General features: G+C 39.9%; 1 protein-coding gene across 1 annotated transcript in view; it reads left to right on the plus strand.

The window, feature by feature from the left end:
• LOC137657650 (uncharacterized) overlaps positions 1–22131 on the plus strand; it is a 65138-nt gene that overhangs the window by 35664 nt on the left and 7343 nt on the right. Inside the window, exons 13-18 of the mRNA XM_068392050.1 lie at positions 10749–10895; positions 12750–12951; positions 15443–15540; positions 16009–16186; positions 16715–16960; positions 20072–20268. Of these exons, the coding sequence (XP_068248151.1) occupies positions 10749–10895; positions 12750–12951; positions 15443–15540; positions 16009–16186; positions 16715–16960; positions 20072–20268 (1068 nt within the window). The remainder of the gene's footprint in view (positions 1–10748; positions 10896–12749; positions 12952–15442; positions 15541–16008; positions 16187–16714; positions 16961–20071; positions 20269–22131) is intronic.

The following is a 22131-nucleotide window of genomic DNA, read 5'->3' on the forward strand; positions in this document are numbered from 1 at the left end:
GACCGCAGTACCGCCTGCCAGGCGTACGATATTGAGCCACGTTATGAGTTTACTGATCCCAGTGGTGTGCAGCTCCCTCCGCCTTCCTTAAGGCAACCTCAGCAATGGGAACAGGAGGCTTATACCTCTCTTCCTCCGCTTCCACTTGCTGTTCCACCAGTGAGGCAACACTCGCTTGAGGTACAACAACCTCTCCCATCCATGAGTCAGTCTCCTCAGCTCTCGCTGCAGCGAGCTCAACCCTCCTCAAGGCAAGCACCTCAACACCTTAGCCTTGCGCCTCAGGAGCCTCAACTTGCGAGACTTTTACTGCGTTCTGCGCAGCCACTACCTTTTCGCTCTCAGCTCACACCGCAGGAACCTCAACTCGTTCCTCAGGAACTTGCTACTGCGCATCCGCCAACCACTCAGCAAACGCAACCCTTGAGTTCAGCCACTCATGCCAGGAGTCAGCCTCCTCCACCCATGCGCCTACCTTCTGCTACTTCTTTTGATCAGCCTTTGCAGACTGAGCCTCAGGTGTTCCCTCAACAGAGTCTTGAAGAGGAAACCACAACTATTGTTGTTCCAGCTCGTTCTGACTCTGCTGTTCAGCATACCTTACCTCCATTTTCAAACATTATGATAATGGAGGTTATTTGTATTACTTATAAAAATATATTTGTATTCCTTGCAATATATTTTTAACAATATCGCAAAATATGGCAAAAATATGAATCATGAGTTATGAATGTAAGGTAAATATTATGTTGATATTAAAACCCCATGCAAGCATGCATAAAGCACTCTAGCACTGGTCATGGAATTTCTGAGAAATGTTAAACGCCATGCACACGCTCTGCTTACCTTACAGCATGCTCTACATACAGCATGCTCTGCTTACAGCATGCTCTGCATACAACATGCTCTGCATACAGCATGCTCTGCATTCAGCATGCTCTACATACAGCATGCTCTACATACAGCATGCTCTGCATACAACATGCTCTGCATACAGCATGCTCTGCATTCAGCATGCTCTGCATACAACATGCTCTGCATACAGCATGCTCTGCATTCAGCATGCTCTGCATACAACATGCTCTACATACAGCATGCTCTGCATACAGCATACTCTGCATACAACATGCTCTGCATACCTTACCGCATGCTTCTCAGTCACACATCTTTGGTTGTTGCCAACTCACTAGACTGTCAAGCAGTTTCATAACGTTGCCTTCTAGTCTGCTGCTTTTGCACCAGTGAAACCCTCACTGAGAGAACTTAGCTTTTCTAGGATATGGTCCCTGTAGATGAGAAAGTTCTTTTCTCCCTCCTTCTGATATTCCCTTGAGGACTCTGTCATTTGGAGGGAGCCTTTAGCTGCGTAGCCTCCTATGGACTTTTATTTAAGCATAACATGCTTCCAGGGAAGGTAATGGTTCCACTTCAGTCGCTAATCCCGTCTGTTACCACACCTGCTCCCATAGACCTTGAGCTGTGTTGCAAGACATGCAGTCCAAGCTTAGTCCTTGTTAGAGGATTTTTTGTTTACGGAGTCAATGTGTCACGGGGAAGACGTTCAACAACCAGCAGAAGTGACTTGTTGTGACGCAGTGCGGCAACCTCAGCAACCCGATAAGGAGTTATCTGTACGACCCAGACAGTCTAGACAGATTCGGGTTGTCACTGTACTTCCTCGCTTGCCCATGGTTGACAGTTCACAGACTGTGCAGCAGTACCATGATCTTGTGTCCGGCTCCGTCAGACGACTGGCTTTTAAGAGCTCCCACAAGTCGTCGCTGTCTGGAGATTTTCAAATGGACTATGGATCTGACCAAGGAACTGGGCCTCCTGGTCAATTTTGAGGAGTCTCAGCTCGTCCCATCCCAGACCATTGTCTCCTTGGGTATGGATCTTCAGAGTCGAGCTTTTCGGGCTTTTCCGTCGGCCCCAAGGATCTTCCAAGCCCTAGAATGCATCCAGAGCATGCTGAGAAGGAACCGATGCTCAGTCAGGTAGTGGATGAGTCTAACAGGGACACTTTCATCGCTGGCCCTGTTCATCGTGTTAGGGAGACTCCACCTCCCCCTCCTTCAGTATCATCTAGCTGCTCACTGGATAAAGGACATGACGCTAGAGACGGTCTCAGTTCCTGTTTCCGAAGAGAGGAGGTCTTCTCTCGCGTGGTGTATGAACAGCTTTCTTCTCAAGGAAGTCTACCTTTGGCTGTTCAGAAACACGACCGCCGTCTCCTCTCGGACGCATCAGACACGGGCTGGGGTGCGACTTTGGACGGACAAGAATGCTCGGGAACATGGAATCAGGAGCAAAGGACACTTCACATCTATTGCAAGGAGTTGTTGGCGGTTATTCTGGCCTTGATAAACTTCAAGTCCCTCCAGCTTAACAAAGTGGTGGAGGTGGACTCTGACAACACCACGGCCCTGGCTTACATCTTCAAGCAGGGAGGGACTTTTTCGTGGAAGTTGTTCTAGATCGCAAGGGACCTCCTCATCTGGTCTAAAGATCGAAAGCTAACTGGTAACGAGGTTCATTCAGGGCGGTATGAATGTCATGGCAGATCACCTCAGCCGGAAGGGTCAGGTCATCCCCACAGAGTGGACCCTTCTCAAGAATGTTTGCAGCAGACTTTGGGCCCTGTGGGGTCAGCCAACCATAGATCTGTTCGCTACCTCGATAACCTAGAGACTCCTGTTGTATTGTTCTCCGATTCCAGACCCAGCAGCAGTTCACGTGGATGCTTTTCTGCTGGATTGGTTCCATCTCGACCTGTATGCATTCCCGCCGTTCAAGATTGTCAACAGGGTACTTCAGAAGTTCTCCTCTCGCAAAGGGACACGGCTGACGTTGGTTGGCTCCGCTCTGGCCCGCGAGAGAATGGTTCTTAGAGGTACTGCAATGGCTGGTCGACATTCCCAGGACTCTTCCTCTAGGAGTGAACCTTCTATGTCTACCTCACGTAAAGAAGGTACACCCAATCCTCCACGCTCTTCGTCTGACTGCCTTCAGACTTTCGAAAGACTCTCAAGAGCGAGGGGCTTTTCGAAGGAGGCAGCCAGAGCGATTGCCGAAGCAAGGAGAACATCCACTCTCAGAATCTATCAGTCTCAAGGGGAAGTCTTCCGTAGCTGGTACAAGACCAATGCAGTTTCCTCAACCAGTACTACTGTAACCCAGATTGCTGACTTCCTGTTATATCTAAGGAAAGTAAGATCCCTTTCAGCTCCTACGATCAAGGGTTACAGAAGTATGTTGGCAGCGGTTTTCCGCCACAGAGGCTTGGATCTTTCCACCAACAAAGATCTACAAGACCTCCCTAGGTCTTTTGAGACCTCAAAGGAACGTCGGTTGTCCGCTCCAGGCTGGAATCTAGACGTGGTCCTAAGGTTCCTTATGTCATCAAGATTTGAACCTCTCCAATCAGCCTCTTTTTAGGACCTCACATTAAAAACTCTTTTCCTCGTGTGCTTGACAACAGCTAAAAGAGTAAGTGAGATCCACGCCTTCAGCAGGATCATTGTTTTCACATCTGAAACGGCTACATGTTCCTTGCAGCTCGGTTTTTGCTAAACGAGCTTCCTTCACGTCCTTGGCCTAAGTCGTTCGAGATCCCAAGCCTGTCCAACTTGGTGGGGAATGAACTGAAGAGAGTACTTTGCCCAGTTAGAGCTCTTAGGTACTATCTAAAAAGGTCTTAACCTTTACAAGGACAATCAGAAGCCTTATAGTGTGCTATCAAGAAACCTTCTTTTCCAAGTTCTGAGAATTCAGTTTCTTACTATTCAGGCTTCTGATTAGAGAAACACATTCTCATCTGAAGGAAGAAGACCTTGCTTTGCTGAAGGTAAGGACACATGAAGTGGGAGCTGTGGCTACTTCAGTGGCCTTCAAACAGAGCCATTCTCTGCAGAGTGTTATGGATGCAACCTGTTGGAGAAGCAAGTCAGTGTTCGCATCATTCTATCTCAAAGATGTCCAGTCTCTTTACGAGTACTGCTACACCCTGGGACCATTCGTAGCAACGAATGCAGTAGTAGGCGAGGGCTCAGCCACTACATTCCCATAATCCCATAACCTTTTAACCTTTCTCTTGAATACTTTTTATGGGTTGTACGGTCGGCTAAGAAGCCTTCCACATCCTTGTTGATTTGGCGGGTGGTCAATTCTTTCTTGAGAAGCGCCGAGGTTAAAGGTTGTGATGAGGTCCTTTAGTATGGGTTGCAGCCCTGTATACTTTAGCACCTTTGAGTTGATTCAGCCTTCCAAGAGGAACGCTGCGCTCAGTAAGGAAGACGATCTTATTAAAGGCAGAGTAACGGTTCAAGTCGACTTCCTTACCAGGTACTTATTATTTCATTGTTATTGTGGATAACTGATTATATGAAATACGGGATACTTAGCTATCCTTTAGTCTTGTACACTGGTTTTTCACCTACCCCCCTGGGTGTGAATCAGCTACATGATTATCGGGTAAGTTTAATATTGAAAAATGTTATTTTCATTAGTAAAATAAATTTTTGAATATACTTACCCGATAATCATGATTTAATTGACCCACCCTTCCTCCCCATAGAGAACCAGTGGACCGAGGAAAAAGTGAGGTGGCGTCAACAACAAGTACTGTAGTACCTGGCCACAGGTGGCGCTTGTGAGTACACCCCCTTCTAGTATAGTGATAGCTGGCGTATCCCTCCCGTAGAATTCTGTCGGGCAACGGAGTTGACAGCTACATGATTATCGGGTAAGTATATTCAAAAATTTATTTTACTAATGAAAATAACATTTTTACATTTTATTTAATTCAATTATAGTCCATAGAACTACAACTGCTGTCTTTGGTTTCCTACCATGCCTTGTTACTTTCATCTTTACTTCTTTACTATTGTCATCTGTTTACACATCTATCTTTGCCTGTACAAAACTTGGACTGAGCTCAGCCCAATTATATAGTTATTCATATTCCTATTGAGAATCATTGCTTCTGTTTTCCGGACCATTATTATTAAGGGATAGAATTATGAAATCCTTTTTCCTTCCCCTCCAAACCTTGGGATTAGGTTACTCAGAATAAAAATCATTAAAAAGTAGGTTAACCAGGCTATCGTAGATTGTCGTAAAGCAATCCTTAATAAATTTGTTCTTGATTAAATGTGAAAATAAGTGTAAGAAGCATTAAGTGATGTTAAACAGCCATGTGTGGAGATTACAAGGCACAGTGTAAGTGGGATCCATCCTCATACTAGATTCAGGTCATAGATTGGGCATACCAAACCTACTTGACATTTTATTTTAGCTATAAATTTCAATTCGTAATAGCTGTACATACTTCATTATTGCAGAAATGATGCATAGAACTAATTTTATTGTGCAGAGAAAGCATAGTGACTTAACTCAACTTTAGCTTCCTTCCTTTCATGTAGTTTAATGATAGATCTGTTATTCCTTTTCCTAAGAAAAAGGTTTCACACCTTTCAACTCCTAGCAACTCTGCTGCCCTCTTTTTCATTCAATCTGTAGCTTACATAGTACAGTACTAAAGTCTATGTAGTCATCATTGTACCTCTCTATTTTCCTAATGAAAAATTACCGATAAATGTACTGCAATATGTTACCATATGACATGCCTTGTTCTGTAATTGCTAATTACTCTCATCTTGGAAACACATGAGTTCTTTTTTCCCCCAAAAGAGGATCACTAAGATAACTTTCTATCTACTCCTACATGAATACAAACTGTCGTCTCAAAAATTTTGCTGTTTTGATTTTCTCTTTCCGTAATAAATAGATATGTGTAATGACATACAGCTGAGTCTAGGTATACCTGTTAAAAAGTGTGGCAGATTTATGTCCACACTTGCCATTGATCCTTATCATCTACGTGTTTTTTGCAGGGGAATGACTTCACAGTCATCCACTTGTGATGAGTGCAAGTTGTGGCTGCCTCTGAAGAAAGTTTATAGCTCTTTATTTCAGTGTTTCTTGACCTGCTGGGTCTCCCTTGTGATCCTCTTGGACTGGGTCCTCTAGGGGAATTGGTGGGAGGAGGAGACCTTAGCTTATTTATACAATGATGGCGTTACATAGTTACCTGCTGAAATTGCTGAAGCTCTGGCCTTGGTCACAGAGATGAAAATAATAAAGTGTGGGCATGAACTCATTTGAGACAGTTCTCTTTGGTTCTGTAGTCTGCTCCTGGTGGCTGAAAAAGTTGACAGTAGCTGGAGACCAGTCATTGACTTCTCACTGCTGAACATGTTTGTTCATCAAACTCTGTTCAGCATGGAGACGGCAAATACTGTGCGGTCTACCATCAGAGAGAGACTTCATGCCTTCATTGGATCAAGACATGTATTTCCAAATACCCATCCATCAGTCCTACAGAACGTACTTAAGTGAAAAAGGAGGAAAAGGTAAGTCTCACACTCAGGCATGAGATGACATACCTAGTCATGCTGATAGGCACGGCAGCAGCGGGTGTCTTTTCGTCAGACATTCGTATTAGCAGGCACAGAGAGGTAGTCCTACCATTCTTGTTCAAGCAGGAATTCCTGGCTTGGCTGTGGCAATGTCTTCTGAGACATCTTTATTTGGTAAAGAAACTCTTTCTACATGAGCATCTCCACCAGCAATGGCTTTAGTGGTGTCTGAAGTATTACTGGTCAGTAGCCAGTGATTTCCCATCCCGTCGGGTTCCAGTGGAACAGGCGGTATGGAATAATTATTCCTGTTGGCTGAGCAACAAAAACCTCACCCTTGGAGCTCTACTCAGCTCCCCACCTCTTGAGATACTTTTGTTCTTGGATGTATCCAAGGAGGGGTGGGCTCACACCTTGGAGAATAATGTCATTTCAGGGGTCTGGTCTCCATAAGAAAAGCACCTGTATATCAACCTGTTGGAATTACAAGCCGCATTCCCATCACTCAAGCTTTCCAATAGAGTTTAATATGGTACATGTATTTTGTTCTGGTGAGCAACAACACTACTGCTGTAGTGTACGTTACAAGGCAAGTTGGGACATTCTTGTACATTCTTTGCAAGTTAATAAAGCAGGTGTATATCTGGGCCATGAATATTGCTGTAGAGTTGTCAGTAAGGTTCATTCAAGGCAAGAGTAATGTACCATCAGACATGCTTAGTCGCCACACGGCTGAACAGGAAATTCCTGGTATTCTGCTCCCATTCCAGATCCTTTTCCTACAGTCAAAGAGACTTCAACACTTGGGTCAATCTGGATTTATACACCTTTCCTTCCGACAATTTGTACTCACCCCTTTTCCTCTCTTTTGTCTGATTTATCGATTAATCATTATTGTTTACAATATGAGGTCTTAGGATGACCCAGATAGCTCTTCAGAAGTACCATCTCTCATTAGAGTCAATTCCACTTCACGGGTAAAGACTATCCATCATTTCCTCCAAGGAAGAAGTATTTTTGGAAGGCAGTGCACATGAGTTGTCTGGATACCCGTGAAATTCTCTGCAACTGTCTACCAGGGAAAGTGAGCTATATTCTGCGATTGGTGTCGTTGAAGGGATAATTCTGTAATTGTAGTCTGCAGTTTTGTGATTTTCTAGTCTTTCTTCGCCAAGAAAAGCCGCTCTCAGTCTCAGCCTTGTGTTAGGTCTTCAGACTGAAGAGCTAAGATATTTCCTACTCATTAGAATTGTCTGTGCTAGTGAGGAGTTTTGAACAGTCTTGTCTATCCCAGGACCTCAGATCTGCATAGTAGGATATGACGTGTTCGTAGGTTTGTTATGCGTGCCCTATACGATCTTGCGAAACAGGCATCGAATAGTGATTTAATTCTTGAGAGTTCTTGCTAGCCATAGGTTTAGCAAAGGGTGTTAGGGAGCTTCATAAAATCTATATTACAAGTTATTCTGAAGGATGGAAGATATCCTTTACTTTTGCTCCAGAGTTCATAGGCAAGACCCAAAAGTCATGCCATCCACAGTACACGGTTCAAGTTCTTATCCATCTCTTCTCTTTAGGAGGCATCAAGAGCTAATCATGAAGATATACTACTGTTGTGTAAGGTCTCTACAGCACTATTAAGAGGACTTTCCTCTTCAGGCCTGAGCACCAAAGACTTTATCATCACCAGCAGTATCCAGAGTAATGTATCCAAGAACACTGTTTTGTTTTGGCTTTGTGAAGTCTTCAGGCACACCTATCCTTCAACCAGCAAGTGAGTTGGAGCTCCATCTCAGGCAAGGGCTCATGAAGTCAGGGTGTCGACTCCACCCTAGCATTTAGGAAGAACCTATGTGTGGCTTATGTGTTAGAGGCAGGAGTCTGGATAGGCCCAGACAATCTTAACCTCCCACTACTTGCAGGACTATATCCACAAGTATTTGGATACTTTTACCTTTGGTCTTGAATCACTTAATCTCTCTTGTGATTATCACTCTTGGGTCAGTTGTGCAGCAGGTTGTGTAGCCAGCCTAGCTCCCTCAATGGCAAGGGGTATCTAGTTTGTTAGCTGTTTTGACATAAGCCAAAAATGAAAGGTAGAATAACTGGCCTTTTACTTTTCTTTCCACCTCCTGTTTTTGGGGTGCAGTAGTTGTGGCTATTATTATTTGGATGTACCTTCTGATGCAGGGGAGCTTCATAACCGAGCAACCTTTTTCAGACCGGATTTGTTATGCATCTCCCCCATCCTCTTAGACAGGGGTTAAGATGAATAAGATGTAATTAAATCCATGATTTATAGTGACTGCGTATACATTCAAACAGCATATTCCGTATGAGGATATACTTTCTCCTATGACTGAGTATCATTTATTCCTAGTACAAACCTAATTTGACACCTTTGGCATTCCTGTTCACAGACTGTTAAGAGGTTAGTGAAGTCATCACCTTTGTTCTTGTAGATTTGGATTGAATTGGATTATAAAATTTAAGCCTCAAACCACACTGGGGCATCAAAGGCCATTCAGCACTATTATGCTCCTCTAGAGGACCTGGTTCTCTGACTACTCCGGGAAAGTTGATTTAGCCAGAATTTTTGGTTCATAGGATCTTCCTCCCTCCAAAAGATGAGTGTCCTATTAAAGTACAGTTTTAAAGTAATTTGTATGTTTCTTAACTATACAAACCTGACTCCTTCAGGTTACATTTCATACCTCAATCACCCCAGAAATCCCATTCCCAGAGGTCAAAAATGCTAATCAGGCTGAGTGACAGGTGGGTTGGGCATTTCCCAACACCTTTCAATAGTTGTAACTACCTTGGTAAATTTTAATGGTCATTCCAGCTTTGCTAAAGTCATACTCCCATCAAAGGACTCAATTATGTGTAGTTAGGAAAAATGCAAATAACTTTTAAAATTATTGATTTTTCTGAAACTTTCTTATCATTGTGTACACACCACCTTAAGCGTATAGTGTGAAAACCTTTCGTGTATTAATCAACATGAAATTTGTATGACACCTGACTGGATATCTAAACATATCCAAGCCCTGCCTGGCAGACCCTCTTCTTGGAAAGTGAGAAGCTTATGGCATTGTCTGTAGCTTTTCCAAGGCTCTTGACTGTGTGTAGCAGAAGTATTTTTTTTTTAGCCAAAATTTGTACTTAGAATCTATTATTCTTTTATAATCTGAATTTGGTTTCTTCTCTGATCATTTTGTTATAAAGGTGTTGCAGCTGCCTGTTTTCTTGTCTGCAGCGTGCCTCTTATGGATCTACTGTTCTTTACCCTTTGTCTCCATTAGTGATATTCTATAGACTCTCACTAATTATAATTTTTCACTATCTTTTCCTAATTATAGTTAACAGTGAACCATGTGAAAAACATGTACTGTCCTCTTTACCAGCAAGTCAGAGTTTTTCATAAAACATCATGTTCTACACAGGAGAAAAGAAGCTGATAGGGGTTAAGGCCGATTCACACGACCCATTTTCTTTCCGACAGGCTCGCCGGCGGTTAAGCGGCGTCTAGGTTTCTTACATGTATTCAAATGCAACTGTTCACACGACTCGTCAGGCAGACGGCGGCCCTCGGACGTCAGCCTACCGAGTCGGCTCGGCTTCCTCCCCAAGAAACCTCGCCCGGTTTGACGGCCGTTAGCCATCCGTTCCAACCAACTGGTTGATGTTGTTTCGTGCTAACGAGGACCTGTATCGTATCTGTTCGTTTCGTGACCTACAACCTTGACTTTTCCTCATAGTATAGTCATAAAGATTAGAGTTAGGTTGTTGTTGACACCATGTATGAGAGCTTAATTGAACTTGTTCAAGGGTATGAGGAGATGTTAGACATGGCAAACAAAATATGTAGGAATAATTTACATGAAGAAAAGATATGGAAAATGACTGTAAAGGCATTGAATAAAACAGGTGGATTTTAATATTCTTGGCATGGTGCATAAAGTATAATGAAGTTGCATAACTTATTTTATCAACACAGTTATCAACCAACATTTTAAAGTGTCAAAATTATCGTAATTTACTCGGTCTTCATGTGACAGAGTCTAAGTAAACAATGAAAACCGCGCGCGGGTAAACGGATACAGAACGCCTCGTGTGAATGTACAACATTTCAACGGCGGTTAGCCACCACCCAGCCTGTCGGAAAGAAAACGGGTCGTGTGAATCGGCCTTTATTCAACATTTGAATATTATTTGGATTGAAATTTAGAGAGTAACTGGGTTATAGTTATTTTTTCTCATAGTATATACTTGATATTGTAATGATTTCCCCTTGTTGTAATGCTTGTTTTTCTTTTCTTTTCACAGTGAAGTTGTTTCATTGGATAGATATTGCTGTGATCGAGGAATAACCTTAGTGCCTGCATTTGATGTAGAAGATAGTGTTCCTACAGCCCAACTCAGTGCTCTTACTGGGACCATAAAATCAACGCTTACACATTTTCCTTCAGCCAGGTATTTCACTTGATTGGAGTATTATTAACCTTTGCAATAATCTGAAGCATTTTCATATTCAATACTGTGTAACCATGTACGCTTACTTTTGAACCTTGCTGGTCAAATTTAATTTGTTTTAGGAGGCCATTCAAACTCCAAGTTTATTTTTCCTAAAGGAGGTTATGTAAATGGGTTAATCTATTCCAGTCCCCCCTAAAATCACTCTTTTATAAAACATTTTTACCAAAAGTTTAAAACATCATGAATAAAATAGATCAGAAACAAGCATACCACTCTTCTCTCAATTCTACTGTGGCTCCAAGGTTTAAATTTTCTTCATTTATCATTCAGCATTATAGTTTTTTTAATTTATACAGACACCATACCCAAAAGCAAGATTATTAGGAATTAAGAAAAAAATATTTAGGTTTTGTGAGTTTGTAACTAGAATACACAAGGTTGCCGTTACTCTGGCTCCTCTTGTTATAAAATAGGAATGGTAGAGCTTTTAGCAAGTTATAATTGTACAGTACTGTAATTTGACTGATGTAAATTCATTTGATATCCCAGTAAAAATCTGTTAAAAAACTTTGTTCCAACACCAATAAGTTCAAACTGAGACATATTCAACCTCTTGGGTTTCAGTATAAGGTGGAAAGAGTTGCCATGCTATTTCTTTTTTATTAATGAGAGATATAAGAGTATAACTTCCTTGTTTGTGGATATTGCATTCAGAGCCCTTCTTGCGTACACACATAATATGCAATCCCAAAACTCTACAAATAGAAAAAAAAAAAGATCGCAAATGTAGCAGTATCAGCCAAAATCTGCTGAATCCCTAGTCAGGCTGGTAGTAACGAAGAGAAGAAAACTCTCCTTTTGATCTTTCATTTTTTGATGTCGGCTAACACCCAGAAGTGGGGGAAGTGCCAGGGTAGATAGATAGATAGGTAGAAAAGACTGTGAAGGAAATTTATATAAAATTTTATCTGGTAAATTGGTTTATACAAAATCAGAATCAAATATAATTAATAGATACAATATAGAGTTGCGGAAATACTGTTAAAATGGATTAAGGATGATTAGGAAAAAAAAGGGGAAATAATGATAATTCAGAATAAGGCATGGAATAAAGGTATAAGAAATAAACTAGACTGAAATAAACAGTAATGCCTGAATAACAGAAATGAAAAGGAAATAGAACAGAGAGAATGGGAGAAATGGTTGAGACTTTTTGGCCAATACTTCCATTACTTGAAACAGCAGCCTACACTACCGAGCGGTGATGTAATGGTACACAGTTTAAAAGTTTTGCCCGTTGGTTTCATAAATTTTCAAAAGTGGTAAGTTATCTTTTCAACATTTATAAAGCAAACCTCCTTGTGTAAAAGGGTAGCAGGTGCGTTTTTAAAAGATATTTATTGTGCTTTCAGGGTGAAAGTAAAAAAAGTTGAAATGCAATTTGTAGATGATTGTATATCCTGGAAGTTCTTTGGTTATGCAAAAAGTACAGGAATATATATTCTAGATTTGATTGTTTATGAAGTATGAAATTTTTATCATATTCATAATATATATTAAGATATATACAGTATTCTAGATTTTAGATTATGTTTATGAAATCCGAAGTTTTTATAATTGTAGTATGCAGTATATTGGAAAGAAATTGAGATGTGGGGGAGACTAAATTAATAAGTACTGTATATATAACTGTTGTGTACAATCAGGAAAAATCAACATTAAAGAGGTAGAAAGTCTCAGCATTTTCAAAAATAAGGTTATATATAAATAATGATATTTCCTACATTTTTATTTTATTTTATAGTGGATTGTTTTGATATTTCTAATAGCAGGTTTCATTGATATTTTCAGATTTGTCCATTTGGGTCCAAGATTGACTGCATTGTTAGCTGATGCTAGTCTCAGTTCTAGAACATTGGGAAGCAGCCCTTGGGCTCAGTTGGGCCTCTCTTCTTCAGCTGTGCTATTAGTGTGTGCTAATGTGTTTCATAATAAAAGCCAACAATTGGCTGCCCTTCCACCTACAACCATATTGGTTGAATATGGCTTTCAGGTAAGTTTTCTTGTTACTGATTCATGTAAATGGCAATTTATTAGACTTGTAGGTCTTTGGTCATCAGAATGGTAATTGAATAAGTTACAATAATCTCAGTACAGGCATTGATGGTTTCTGAACTCTGTGTCAGTTGCTCACCTGATAATTCATCAACTATTCTTGATTTCATATATGAAATGTCATTCTGTATCTTTTGAGAGTCAGGAGGTTAACTTGGTTAAATTCAATTAAAAGTACGAGGATATGTAGTTGTTTTCCAGATAAGCCACAAATGTGTGCCAGGTTTATGGACAAACTTCTCATTGATCTTATCATCTTTGTGCCTTTTGTTGACTCATGACTTCACAGTCACATATAGGTCCTCCTTGTTTATTGCTGGTATTCTATCAGTGGGAGCTTTTTTTTTTTATTGCCGTTGGTTTCCAATGTCGTCGCCAAGAGAAGCACCTCTTTATTGCAGATGGGAAAGGCTATTGCTCATTTTTAAACAGTTTCAATTGAGGAACATGGATCTTTGTTCCTCATGGGAATTGTGTATGCTAATGAAGAGCTTCAAGCACTCATGCCCAGTCTCATCAAGTCTTTTATGAGTTCTCCATGCAACCATTTCAGATAAGTATCAGGTAAAGCTCCGACACTCTAGATAGTCTTTCGGTTAACTTTAGTTTCTGCAAGCGAGTTGGTGAGCTTTTGATATCTTGTATGTCACAAGTTGTTCTAAAGGAAGGAAGTTTTCCTTAGTTTGTTCCTGAGTGTGTAACCACAACCCAACTGCCCATAGTACCAGGGTTGGGCCAATCTCTCTCTCTTCTGAGCAGGTGTCTAAAGGGCATTAGAATGACTGGGTTCTCTGTTTTGCAGAGGCTCTACAGCACTATATTGAGAGGACTCTGCACTTCAGGCCTAGACTCCAAAGACTTCTTTTAATATTGGCAGCATAAAGTAGAAAGATATGCCAAGAACACCGTTGCTATCAAGCTTCATGAGAACATTAGTTGTTCCTATACTTCAACCAGTGTAGGAGTTGAAGGTTCAACTCAGGCAAGGGTTCACAATGGTAAAGATATCGGGTCCTCTTTGGCGCCCATGAAGAACCTGTCCGAGGCTCAGGTATTAAAACAGAAGTCTGTTGTCACAGATTTCCTTTACCTCACATTACCTACAGGAGTATTCCCATAGATTCTTGAGTACCTTTACCATTATTCCTATGGTTGCTGCTCAGCGAGTTATGGAACCAGCCTAACTCTTTCCCGTGACAAGATGCATTTAATCTAAGATAGAAGTTTTTTTAATAAGCCTAGAATGAAAGGTAGATTATGTGGAGTTCTACCATTCTTTCTTTCTCCTCTCGGGGTGCAGCAGGCAGCCGATTGGGACTACAGTTTACCCCAAAGGCAAAGTAAAGTCCTTCAAAAAGAAGGCAGTCATGCTTACTCCATACAAATGGGAAAAAAAACATTCTAATAGAACTCATAGCCGCTATAATCTGGCCTGGGTGGCAAATGTAGTTGAGTTTTATAACTTAGCAAACTTTTTTCTCAGACAAAATTTGTTAAGAAGTATCTTCCCTCCATCCCCCCAGCTCAGGGAAAAGACATACATAATGTATTGAAAACCATTTCTTAATGCATATACTGTACTTTTAAGTAATTTGTATTTTTCCTACCTATACAAACCTGAGTGGTTCAAGTTACACTTCCTATCTCAATCATCCTGCAAGTCTAAGGCCCAAGGTCAAAAGTCGGTGTTGAGCTGATTGACAGGAGCTGATTGACAGGTGGGCAGAGTTTACCTGCTACATGTCAGTAGTTATGATTGTTATATTTTTAAATGTTCTAGCTTCTCTGAAGGTACACTCCTAAAAACAAACTCGGGTTTATAGTTAGGAAAAAAACATTCTATAAAATCATGTCACATTGATTACTTTGAAGAGGATACCTATGATTTATTTGTATTTTAGAAGTGTATCATTTGTGAAAGGGAGTAGTTATGTTATCAGATCTTTTCCAGAATATTTTTTCTATGTAATTGAGAAGTTGTATGGAATGCAGTTGGGTAAATTTTAATCAAGATTCTTTTTTTCAGTAGCTACCATGATTTATGGAAAATATACTGTACAATTTTTGAAGTTTTCTGAAGAAGTGAACTTCCAGTGTGTCTTTTAAGGTTATGGTGGTGGAAGGGTATAATATTTTCTGATGCATTGCTATAAAATACAGTACTTGTGTATTCTATTATCATTTAATATAATGGATTTCTAGTGTCTTATTATTAATATCTTTCTATGGTACTCTTTGTTTTGATAAAATCTTTCAGAACATTTTCTGTTACAAAATATTTTAGCTTGTAAGCTTCTGTAAAAATGCATTTAGATTTCCGTACCATTTATTTTAATGAAAATATTTGTAGACCCTCTCCTAGAGTTTGTCTTGAAACAAAGGTGATTTCCTGTAAATGTAGGTAGCTTAGTTCCTTTTTGGCTTTGCAGGCTGATTATGACTTCTCCAGAGGAGTTCAGCTTGCTGTAGAGACTGGTAGAGCTTTGACCATGTGTCCAGGGACGGCTGCTTGGAGTAGTTTAAGTGGGTAGGTATTGAAATTGTATGATCTTAATATCAGAGTTATTTATTTACAGTAGTTCCAATTTACTATGCTTAGTATTGTATTATTTTATAGATTCATGCATTATCCTTTCTAGGATTTAACCATGTATTTCCCTGAACCAAGTTACATTGTGACAATATTATGTTACCTGTTGAATAGCATAGTCGAGTTTATGTGACAGTATTATATTACCTGTTGAATAGCATAGTCGAGTTTATATGTTAATGTGAACTCTTCTTTCTATTTTCATGAATGATAGATTGCATTGCTGTAGTTTTTGCCTTTTGAATAGACAGTTGGTTAAGGGCATTGCACTATGGATGGAAAATAACTCTCAAGGGTAGTTTTCCTTCATAATTATTTTGTTTTTTCTCAGGAACACAAGTTAAAATACAAATGGCAGGCTTGCCATAAGGGCTAATTTTAAATTAAATTAAATTTTTTTTACAGGTGGCCAGAAGCTGGTGTAAGTAATGTGTATAATGGAATTGTGAGTGGTGCTGAAGGAGGTGCTGGTGGAGTTGTCGTTGCTCACTGGTCCAGTTCGGCTGCCCTCACCCCGCTTGTCTTTGCATGGCCTCCTGTGCTTGTTGCAGCTGGTCTTTCGTGGAATCATAATACACACTGGGTTAGTTTAGTTAAGGGTTGATTTGATTTTAACAATAATAAGTTATAGAGAAAATTAGATTTTTCTTGATCATTTATCCAATTTATTTTTATATGAAAACTTCGGAAAATAAGTGCTGTATATCAAATCATGTAGTTTTGTATTACTTTACTGTATAAAATGTACTGTAATAACTTATTCTATTAACCTTACTAAGTCTGTAGTGTTTTTTAGTTAATTTTTTTTTATGCAAAGCCAAATGGCATCTTTATTAATTGCATATTATTATATGTTTCATCAACTTTGTCTATTTATGGGGAAAATATTTTCTTGTAAATTAATTAGTTTTTAGGTTTTTTCAAGTAGATGTGCAAGTTTTTAATTTATAACAAATAGTTTTAAAATTGCTCATGGAAGAATACATTAATTTTAACGATTTCATCATCAGTCTTTGAATAATATTTTGGAAAACAAACATTAAATATTAAACATTTATAATGATACTAGTTATAATATTTTGTAAAGATGTAATTTTATGCATTTCTCCAGGATTATGTCCATTCTTCTGTTGGTGCCTTGATAGATACCCATCTAGTTCGTGTACCCCATTGTGGAATGGGTGCAGCCTTAATAGAATTAGGTCGCTGTGAAACGTGGGTGACACGAATGGCCCGTGGTCAGCCAGCAGCAGATGTTGTCAACTTGCCTTCTTCATCCCCGGGTTCTGCCTTGTATCAGCTTTTAGCTGATCCTGATAGCCTTTCCTTAGATAACCTTTCACCGGAAGTGTTTACGGTTAGTATGGCGGTTCTATTAGATGTAAAAATATGAGGAATGTTTGAAGGATTTGCCTGAAAGCAAAACTTTAAGAGAAAAGTTTACTTGAAATAATTAGGTTAAGGAAGAAAAGGAACAGGGTAACTAAGTAGGATTGCTTATGGGAGATTTTGAATAATTTTTTTTCAAAACATTAGGTATGCAACTTTACACGTTTAACTTGTGGTATAAAGTTCTGAAACCCAAATTAGGCATGAAAGGTAATTTTTTAACACTTGGCCAAGCTTCCAGATGTTTTTATATTTTCTGCATTCATAAGTTTAATCTGCTTGCACTCTGGCAGCCATCGCCTTTTAGCAATGCATATTCTGTTCAGTGTCATTCATAATTTTCTGTGGTTGCTGGTATTGAACATTTAGAAGCATAGTTTGTATATATTGTGCATATACCTTAAATGTGTATTTTTTCATTTCTCCATTTATTCTTATGTTTTTTTGTGCATTGGAAATCATTTACTTCATTTATATTTAGCCAATTAGAATTTATAGCTAAACAATAATTTGCAGGGCCAATGAATTTAACCACAAACTTACTTGACTTGAATTTTCCATTTTATTGAATGGGTATAATCTATTTGACAATCAAAGTGTCTTTACATATCATCATCAGTTTCATACTAGTTCCATGACCTCAATTATTCTGACACTCACTCTTGCATTGGCAAAGATTGGTACAGGAAAGTTCTTTGTTCTACAAGAACATCTGGCAGAAGAAAAGTCTGTTTTTGCATTGGCAGCTAACTTTGCCAATGATGGCCTCTTGAGCTGGAAGGTCACCTGCAATGGTTGGATTCAGCTAGCCATCAGTTTTCATACAGGTTTGGACCAGTCACAGCTGCATTAAGAAATGTTAATTCACACTCATCAGGGACATAGGCATGGGTCATCACTTTATACAACTCATCACTTCAGCAGCAAATGAGTTTCCACGAGTCAATTCAGTTTGGCTACTTTAATCTTTCTGATAACATCATGCTCTTTAACAGTTGACAGCACTTGGCCCATGATAATGCTGCTATCTATTTTTAAAGGGTCAATTCCCTAGAAACTGACCATATATACATATGGTCAGCACCCAAGCTAGGACCAGGGAAGGCCAGGCTCCTCCTAACCCCAATCCTTAGCTCACGAGGATGATGAGGTTCCAAACACGAGAAATTATCGAGCTTGAGTGGGACATGAAGTCTGGTCCAGCGATCACCAAACTGGGATGTTTCTAATAGTTTACCGCAACCCTAACAATGTCATGTTCCAAATCGAACTGACTTTAATTCTTTTACAACATGGGAGAGTTCTGATGTAACCATGAAGAACCTCTTTCTAGCATTGTCATTGTTAGAGCTGCCAAGTCCAGAATTAATTTTCATCAACATGCCTCTCTGGAATAGAAAACAGTCCACTTCCTTTGTTTCTTTAAATACGGGACTTGAAGTGTGGCAAGGAATTGAGGATCTTTTCCTTCTGCCACTTTCCATTGAATGTAGGCATGTGATTTTCCAAGTTTTTGTGTCAAGAATATTGACATGCAATATGTGGTTTTGATATCTTCCATAGGTAAGCATACTTCGTTCTGTTTGGCCATCAATGAGGTGCGAGCAGATTTGTACGTTGTAGGATCAATTGAATGTGCATTCCCTGATGCAATGCATGTGTTCAGTCTTGCTTTTAGCATGTTATTATTAGATCTTATAGTTGATAGAGCTGCTCATCATCATCTTTCTGACATGAAACCCTGCTCCTTATCCTGTGGACATCTGTGGGAGCTCATGAATGTTGAAGAACTAGATGTTGAGGTGCCTGATTCGTCCATTTCGGTGCTTTCTCTTTTCTGTCCATGTTTCTTGGCATTGTGGCAGCTAGTAGCTAATGCATGTTCTTAACAGTCTTAGGCACATTGGCCTTCTCTTCTACTATTTCCAGCACACACTGGTAGGAGTCTAGCTGGAGATTTTGCACCAACTACTCCTTTTCAGCATCAGACTGGCAGACTCTGCTTCCAGTTCATGGACTCCTGAAATTGACAAGTAGCTTCTTCAGCTGCTTGTGGTTTGTCACTCATATTTAGAGCCTGCAAAAAAAAAAAAAAAAAGCATTATGATACGACCATAACTTACTTTTGGGTTACAGTACAGTAAACTGTTCAACATAAATAATATAGACGTATTGCAATAATCAGACCACTAAACATGCCCTTGTGGTTGGAGATTAATATGGCCTAATGACCAATTGTCTTATTAAATTAATAAGTACAGTATTTGCAAGAACTCCTTTGTAACAAATGTCTTTACATCTGCAACTGAGAGCATTGGATTTCTTGTCCTTTAAAATTGTAGTTAAGTTGTCAAAATGAAAGTTCTAGCTTATTTATACATACATACATATACCAAGGCACTTCCCCCAATTTTGGGGGGTAGCCGACATCAACAAATGAAACAAAGCAAAAAAGGGGACCTCTACTCTCTACGTTCCTCCAGCCTAACAAGGGACTCAACCGAGTTCAGCTGGTACTGCTAGGGTGCCACAGGCCACCCTCCCACATTATCCACCACAGATGAAGCTTCACAATGCTGAATCCCCTACTGCTGCTACCTCCGCGGTCATCTAAGGCATCGGAGGCAGCAGCAGGGCCTACCGGAACTGCGTCACAATCGCTCGCCATTCATTCCTATTTCTAGCACGCTCTCTTGCCTCTCTCACATCTATCCTCCTATCACCCAGAGCTTTCTTCACTCCATCCATCCACCCAAACCTTGGCCTTCCTCTTGTACTTCTTTATAAGCTAGAATATTAAAGACATTTTTCACAACTATTTTGTAAATTCAAAATGGTAACCAAATATAGATTGAGACAAAGGGAAACATTGGTTTTCTGATACTCATACTATGAGGTTTCCAAATGTTTATAGTTTTCATACTCTCCACAAATATCCAACAAAGTTTTTCTAGCTGTCTTGAGTTCTTAGCAATAAACTGATGTTTGCTTTGGAGGCAGTTTTGAAGGTATGGTGCTGAAGCATCGTTTAGTTTAATAAAGTTATTTATGAAATAGTAAATTTATACCTGTTTTCCAGAGTGTGATGCGCCATGTCCGTAAAGCAGTTCGGGAAGGAAGAAGCAGTGGTATTCCCGGACAGAAGTCTCCCTCGTTTGTGAATGGTGGGATATCAGTTGGAGTAGGACAAGAAACTATTTCATCACCTTGGCCTTTAGCAACTTTGGTGACCCTAGAACTCCATTTGGCCATGGACATGATACTCACTGCATGCAGGTAAACAACCAGTCACTGATTACGTTTTTATCATATAGTATATAAAATCATGTTATCGATTAATTTTCTATCACTGAATGTAGGTGAATTGTAACTGTTGTTGCTTTAATTTTATTTTAATATTTGACTTAAAACCAATTAGTTTTTATTTCAATATTTACAGTTTTTCATTCTGCTTTTAATATTTGAAAATCTCATAATGTAATGTATACAGTATTTGCAAGAAACATCAGGGCGAGGTTGGGTATGGAATGTTGGGATTTTGTTAGTGCATATGGGCCAGGTCATGAGAAAAGTGAAGAAGAGCAGGATGAATTCTGGAATGAATTAACTAGGTGTGCAGAAGGACTGGGTAGAAGGAGTTATGTAGTTGTCATGGGTGACTAGCTAGAGTGGGTGCTGGAGAGGTAGAAGGTGTCAATGGGAAGTATGGCGTACCGTGTGAGAATGAGTGGCAAGAGACTGGTAGATGCAAGTATTGAGCAAAAACTGGTAATAAGTTGGTTTTTCAAAAAGAAAGATAATAACAAGATACATAGGTAAGCGTGGCATTTGGAAGAGTGTTAGAAGGGCATTATTGGATTATGTGTTGATAACTAGAAGAATGTTTGGAAGATTTAAAGACGTGCACGTGTTTAGGGGTATGGCTAACGGTGTGTCAGATCATTTTTTGGTGGAAGGAAAATTAGTTGTAGCAAAAGAGAAGAGTGGGGGAGGGATGTAAAAGGGAGGTAGTGAGGGTTGAAGAGTTAATTAAACCAGAGGTAAAAATTAATATCAAGAAAGGTTGGAAATGGCACATGACAAGAGTGAAAGTGAGAGACTATGGTAATTTTGAGGAGGAGTGGAAGTTAGTAAAAGAAACGTTTGTTGGGATTTCAAGTGATATGTGTGGCAAGAGGATTGTTGGAAACAGCTTAAGGAAGGGTAGTGAATGGCGGGATGAAGGAGTGAAGATAAAAGTGGAAGAGAAAAAAAGAGGGCTTTTGAAGAATGGCTGCAGAGTAATAGTGTAGAGAAGTATGAAAGATATAGAGAAAAATGTAGAAGTAAAATGTAAGGTAGCCAAGGCAAAGAGGGCAGCTGACTGGAGGTGCGGTCAGGGATTTGGGTCGTTAATATGAAGAGAATAAGAAGTTTTGGAAAGAAGAGAAAAGAGTAAGGAAGGGTGGTTCAGAAATTGAAGATGGAAATAGAAGGTTGTTAAAAGGAGAGTAGGCAAGGAAAAGGTGGGCAGAATATTTTGAAAGTTCACTGAATGTTGAGGATAATAGGGAGGCAGATATAATTGCTGTTATGCCTCAGTGTCTTACACATGAAACACAAACTAGACAAAAATATAGTAGCATGGATTTAGCACGCACAAGTTTAGCACTAATCATGACGTTATCCAAAGTATGTCTTGAATTGTGCACAGCAGTTTTGGCTACTGAGACAAGTGTCAAGATTAGGAGGGTGATAAAACATCCAGTCAAACACTCCAGCTTTCGGTCAGATAGTACAATAGTTCTCCAATTCATTAAGAGCACCGAACGTCAATTCCAAACTCTCAATGCTAATCATTTGGGGACGATTCATAGGCGCTCCAAACCAGAACATGGTGGCATGTTAGTTCAAAACAAAATCCAGCAGATGATGCCACAAGGGGACTGACAGCCCAGGACTAGCTTGCCGGCAGAAGATGGAGACACTGGGCCAATTTTCCGGAGCAACCTTCGACCTGTTGGCCATTACAGCCGTTCGTTCTGGAGGCACCATTTGATGACCCTGAAGTTGAGAAAGGAACCTCCACTATGACAACACACATGCAACCACCCAACAAAGATAAACACTTCCATTTTGGTACGCCCTTCAACCTGCTAC

The sequence above is a fragment of the Palaemon carinicauda genome, chromosome 18 (assembly GCF_036898095.1).
Source record: "Palaemon carinicauda isolate YSFRI2023 chromosome 18, ASM3689809v2, whole genome shotgun sequence".
Lineage (NCBI taxonomy): Eukaryota > Metazoa > Arthropoda > Malacostraca > Decapoda > Palaemonidae > Palaemon > Palaemon carinicauda.